Source organism: Hipposideros armiger, unplaced genomic scaffold, assembly GCF_001890085.2.
Source record: "Hipposideros armiger isolate ML-2016 unplaced genomic scaffold, ASM189008v1 scaffold_347, whole genome shotgun sequence".
Classification (NCBI taxonomy): Eukaryota; Metazoa; Chordata; class Mammalia; order Chiroptera; family Hipposideridae; genus Hipposideros; species Hipposideros armiger.
The window spans coordinates 2,295,723-2,302,288 of record NW_017731697.1 but is presented as its reverse complement, the minus strand read 5'-3'; the positions used below and the strand labels follow the sequence as shown (position 1 = coordinate 2,302,288).

Here is a 6,566-nt window from a genome sequence, read left to right as displayed (position 1 = left end):
GTTTTCTGAGACACTCTCTTGACTACAGGGTATGAGGCTAATGCAGAGGGGGTGGTCGTGGGATTGGCTGTAAGGCAACACTAGGATCCCTGATGTGTGTGGAAGCAGGACTTAGCGTTACAGATAAAAGGTGTTCTGGAATTCCACTGCTTACCCAGTAGCCCTCACACATTATGTGACATGGACTGCTCTGCCCAAAGTAGTAAAGAAAGAGAGCAAGGAACTAGGCTGTGCCACCATTCCACATTGACCTCTTAAGATCTCTTACCTAATATCACTTAATAGTCATTTTGTGAAGCTTTCTCAGCTAAACCACATTTTGGTTTAATGTCTGCTGAGTGGTGCTTTGTTTTATTGTCCTAGTGATATTCTGAGTTCCTACCTTCTCCTTTTCTGTATACATTTTATTTGAGTTCATCATTCCAGTCCCATAAGCATAAGTTGGATCGTGAGTTGTGGTTCTTTATACGTGTCTACTCCAGAATATATTTTTTACTTTCCTTTTATTGCCTCTGCTTCCTTCCTCCTCATCATATTCACATATAGGGTTTCTAAGTAGGACTGACCAAATTCCAGAGTACTGACCCAAGAGTGTCTGATACCCAGGGTAAGAGGGGAGATTCACATTTTAACTAAATCTGGACACATATGTCTAATGATCTAAGATTGAGGGATAAGGGGCTTACAATTGTTTCTTTTGTTCTCAGGAGTTGGTCTATTAGTAGGTGTGTAGAGGAGTGCCAGCTGTGTGTAGAGTACCATCAAGGGAACACAGCATCCCTACCTGACTCCTAAACTCCTCTAGAAAGGAGTTTACCTTTCCTGAGTCCTGTGTTTTCTTCTCAGGTTCTAACCCTGATCCAATAACCTGAGCTCAAATAGCACATAGCATTCACCAAGTGACATGCATTGTTCTTAGTAGTTTACATGTGTTCTATCATTTAGTAGTCACACCAACCCTATTACCTTCATTGTACTTATGAGGAAACTGTAGCACAAAGAAGTTAAATAACTTTCTCAAGGTCATACAGCTAAATATTTGAACCTAGGCAGAATTATTTCCTTTGCTTAATGGTTTGTGTTTTGCTTCTGATCTTTGATATTATTTGACTGTAGTTAGCATGTTCGTAAAGTAGGAGTGAAAGCCTCTTTGCCTGCCAGGCCAGAGCATGTTCTTCCATATAGAGTTCCTCCCTAACTACCTACTTTCCAGGGTCAATGTTTTCCTTAGAGGGGCAGTCCAGGAGGCCAAACCAACAGGCTTGTTTTCTTTCACATCTCTGACATGACTATGTTCATGATTTTACATCCCCGATACTTCCCCCTGGTACTGATCTCTCCTCTTCTTTAGTTTTGCCTGTCTTCTGCTGATTGTCTTCTTAACTTTTGCCTTATTAATCTTTCTGCCTCCTCTTCTTCAGAGATTTCTTCTACCCTGTTTGTTTTTCCATGACTTGGTGACAATTTTCAAAAACTGTTGCCCTTGGTTCTGTACAAGGTGTGATAAAAAAAATAAAATAAAGTGAATGTTTAAATAAAAAAAAATTTGACAGTAAATACAGTAAAGACACATTGCCATTAATCCTCCTCAAAATATTCCCTTTCGCTTCGAACACACGTAGCCCATCATTCTTGCTCTTTCTGAAGCAGTTCTGCAAGTCCTCTTTCATGAGTATCTTCAGTTGTGCTCTCGTGGCTGCCTCGATGTCCTGAATATTTTGACTTTGGAGAAGAGCCAAAAGCTGCATGGTGCCAGATCCCGTGAATAAGGTGGATGAGAACACACCATAATGTTTTTATTTGACAGAAATGGCTATACCAGAAGCTATGTGTGACACCGAATCTTTCCATTGTGATAAAAAAGTACGGTGTGTGCTAATGCTGAGTGCCATGCAATGGAAAGGCAGGGATCTTCAATACAGAAAATAGCACGTTGAATCTTATTAACAGTGTGTGACAAGTTTCAACTTGTTTGGTGCAGTCTGTCAGGTGTGAGCAACAGTTGAAAGGTGTGTTTTAAATATGTGCTGTAAATCATGGATCATGAACAATGATTAACATGAAATGGGCAAATGAAACTGTTTGCCCATCATAACACTGGGTCACACATTGCTTCTGGTACGAAAATTTCTCTCAAATAAAAACATTGTGGTGCGTTCCCATTCACCTTATTCACTGAATCTGGCACCTTGAGTCTTCTGGCCCTTCCCCAAAGTCAAAATGACTCAGAACATTGAGGTAGCCACAACAGCGCAACTAAAGACACTCATGAAAAAGGACTTTCAGAGTTGCTTCAGAAAGAGGAAAGAATGATGGGATAAGTGTGTTTGAAGCAAGGGGGAGTATTTTGAGGGAGATTGATGGCAATGTGTCTTTCACTGTGATACATTTTTTTAAATTTAAACATTCACTGTATTGTTTGATCACACCTTGTACATCATTTCAGTATATTTGAACTTACCCTCATGCTAAGCTGTTGTGCAAGAATAGAAAAGCTCTTTGTTTCATTGAAAATCCAGGGCTCTAGCATTTTAACATCTCCACAAGGGCAGAAAATTTGGCATGCCCACCATTATATCCCAGTAGTTAAAAATGGTACCTATCACACAGTATGCAGTCAATAAACACTTGTCAAGTGAATGAGTGAATTTGGATGTAATTCTTTTAGTGTCTTCTAAACAAAGTGAACAAGTGTCATTTTCATTTTCTTGGTTTAGTGTCACATTTCAAGACGAGGGGCACTGAGGATGAGGAATCAACTGAAAAATGTGAAAATGCAGAATCCATGTGGCTAAGAGTGGAAGGTCTTCACAAGGGTCATATGCAGGAATCTAAGGTTGGTGAAACTCGTGATTGGGATAACAAGGTAGAAAATCAATTGGAAAAGCCTGAGGGAAAAAGAATGAAGGAACTCAAAAGTGGCATCAGGGAAAAGATTGGAAAACCCAAGAACGCAGCAAATATAAAGACAGAACAGGAAGACAAGGCATCTGAAAAAAGCTTACATCTGAGTTCAAAACATGTTACACACCAGACCATCCCTATAGAACAGAAATACAGTGAACAAGGCAAATGTGTAGAGAACATTAATGGAAAGTCTCATCCCCATCTGCAGCAGAAAACCAGTGCTGTTAAGAAATCCCATAAATGTGATGAGTGTGGGAAATCCTTCAAATATAATTCCCGCCTTCTTCAACATAAAATTATGCACACCGGGGAAAAACGCTATGAGTGCAATGACTGTGGAGGGACTTTCCGAAGCAGTTCGAGTCTTCGAGTCCACAAGCGGATTCATACTGGGGAGAAGCCGTACAAGTGTGAGGAATGTGGGAAAGCCTACATGTCTTACTCCAGCCTTATAAACCATAAAAGCACCCATTCTGGGGAGAAGAATTGTAAGTGTGATGAGTGTGGGAAATCCTTCAATTATAGCTCTGTTTTGGACCAGCATAAGAGGATCCACACTGGGGAGAAGCCCTATGAATGTGGTGAGTGTGGGAAGGCCTTCAGGAACAGCTCTGGTCTCAGAGTCCACAAAAGGATCCACACAGGGGAGAAGCCCTATGAATGTGACATCTGTGGGAAAACCTTCAGTAATAGCTCTGGCCTTAGGGTCCACAAAAGGATCCACACAGGTGAAAAGCCCTATGAATGTGATGAGTGTGGGAAGGCCTTCATTACTTGCCGAACACTTCTAAACCATAAAAGCATCCATTTTGGAGATAAACCTTACAAGTGTGATGAGTGTGAAAAATCATTTAATTATAGCTCTCTCCTCATTCAGCATAAAGTCATCCACACTGGAGAGAAACCTTATGAATGTGATGAATGTGGGAAGGCCTTCAGGAATAGTTCAGGCCTTATTGTGCATAAAAGGATCCACACAGGAGAGAAACCTTATAAGTGTGATGTCTGTGGCAAAGCATTCAGCTATAGTTCAGGCCTTGCAGTCCATAAAAGCATTCACCCTGGGAAGAAAGCTCATGAATGTAAGGAGTGTGGAAAATCCTTCAGCTATAACTCACTTCTCCTTCAGCATAAAACCATTCACACTGGAGAGAGACCTTATGTATGTGATGTATGTGGGAAAACCTTCAGAAACAATTCAGGCCTCAAAGTCCATAGGAGGCTCCACACTGGGGAAAAACCATACAAATGTGACGTGTGTGGGAAAGCCTATATCTCACGCTCTAGCCTTAAAAACCATAAAGGAATCCATCTTGGGGAGAAGCCCTATAAATGTAGCTATTGCGAGAAATCCTTCAATTATAGCTCTGCCCTTGAACAACATAAAAGGATTCATACGAGGGAGAAACCTTTTAGGTGTGATGAGTGTGGAAAAGCCTTCAGAAATAATTCAGGACTTAAAGTACATAAACGAATCCACACTGGGGAGAGACCTTACAAATGTGAAGAATGTGGAAAAGCCTACATCTCACTCTCAAGCCTTATAAATCATAAAAGTGTACACCCTGGGGAAAAACCCTATAAATGTGATGAGTGTGAAAAAGCATTCATCACATACCGAACCCTTATCAACCACAAAAAAATTCATCTTGGGGAGAAGCCCTACAAATGCGATGTGTGTGAGAAATCTTTTAATTACACCTCACTCCTTTCTCAACACAAAAGAGTCCACACTAGAGAAAAGCCCTATGAATGTGACAGGTGTGAGAAGGTCTTCAGAAACAACTCAAGCCTTAAAGTGCATAAAAGAATTCATACTGGGGAGAAACCCTATGAATGTGATGTATGTGGAAAAGCCTATATCTCACACTCAAGCCTTATTAACCATAAAAGTACCCACCCTGGCAAGACACCCCATACATGCGATGAATGTGGAAAAGCTTTTTTCTCAAGCAGAACTCTCATAAGCCATAAAAGAGTCCATCTTGGGGAGAAACCTTTCAAATGTGTTGAGTGTGGGAAATCTTTCAGTTACAGCTCACTCCTTTCTCAACACAAGAGGATCCACACTGGGGAGAAACCCTATGTATGTGATGGGTGTGGGAAGGCCTTCAGGAATAGCTCAGGCCTCACAGTGCATAAAAGGATCCACACAGGGGAGAAACCCTATGAATGTGATGAGTGTGGGAAGGCATACATTTCACACTCGAGTCTTATCAACCATAAAAGCATCCACCGTGGGCAGCAGCCCTATAATTGTGAATGTGGGAAATCCTTCAATTACAAATCAGTCCTTGACCAACACAAAAGGATCCACACTGGAAAGAAGCCATACCGATGCAACGAGTGTGGGAAGGCTTTTAATATCAGATCAAATCTCACCAAGCATAAAAGAATCCATACTGGAGAGGAATCTTTAAATGTGACAAATGTGGGAAGTCATAGTGGCACATCACAGAAGAGAACTCGCGAGGGTGGGAATGTTCTGGATGGGACCAAGATGAGCTTGTTTCTGTAGGAGGCAGAACTTTCCAAGTCTCAGAGAACTCAAATAGAAGAAAAACCTTATGAATGTAAGAATGTCTGAGGTCCTTGTTCATGACTTATAATTTACATAGTATAAATAAAACCATGAGTAATCTTTTCTATGTGATCTTCAATCAGCCAGCCAGGAAGCCTTCAATGTCAAGGTAGTTGAGCCCTTACAGAATATAAAACAGTTCATACTGTGAATAAAACCTATCAGAGTGATGGGATGTTAAAATAAAACCTTCAGAGTAAGTAGACATTTCTGAACATGAAATATGGATGAGGAGAGGATTCCAATTAGAAGTCACATAGTCACATTACTAAGTTCATATTTGGGTAAATTCTGTGAATCGTAGCGTGGACATTCAGGTATAGCTTTGACTCCCAATTATACATTGGTCAGTGGAAAAAACGCAAGAAGGGCCTCCAAAAGGCAAATTCAGGGAGAGATAGGCTTCAGGGAATATAAATTTATTTAATAGTGATCATGAAGTATAAACTTGATATAATTGAATAATTTGAGGGGAGTGATGATAAAATCTGAAACTTTGAACTCTGTTGTAGGAAAAGTAAAAAGCATAGTTATAAATCTAACAGGAGATAGGAGATAGTCAATGCAAGTGATTGGACTATACTGTTGTAATATTGTGATATAGTAGTTGAGTGGGTGAAACTTTAAAAATTTCATATGAACCCCTCAATGAATTATGAATGTGTGATGCATGAAAACCTCACACATTATACTGCAAATAAAAGGTTCTACTATGGAGATAAATTCAGTATATTCAATAATTAATGGAACACATCTTCCAAAATAAATTTGCACCTTACACAAAAATAATTGATTTAGGGATTCCTATGAATAGGAATGCTGAGAAGGAGGGCATTTTATTGCAGGAGCTAAAAAGCTAAGTAGCTATTAATACTAATAATCGAGGAATAGGAGGAAATTAATACTTCTTAATAATCCTGTTAAATGTTTGATTGTTTCGGACTGTTATTGTGAAGATTTCATGCACTACATGTGTGTATTGTCTGTTGTAAAATGTTATGAATACTTTGTTCAAGGCTCACTCTTTTGGCCATGAAGAGCCAGATAGTTGTGAGGAGGTAAGTTGGAACCCCAATAA

At 39.9% G+C, this 6,566-nt stretch overlaps 1 protein-coding gene across 1 annotated transcript in view; it reads left to right on the top strand.

The window, feature by feature from the left end:
• ZFP62 (ZFP62 zinc finger protein) overlaps positions 1-6,566 on the top strand; it is a 29,876-nt gene extending 23,310 nt beyond the window's left edge. The window contains exon 4 of the mRNA XM_019661433.1: positions 2,718-6,566. Within this exon, the coding sequence (XP_019516978.1) occupies positions 2,718-5,425 (2,708 nt within the window). The 3' untranslated portion in view covers positions 5,426-6,566. The remainder of the gene's footprint in view (positions 1-2,717) is intronic.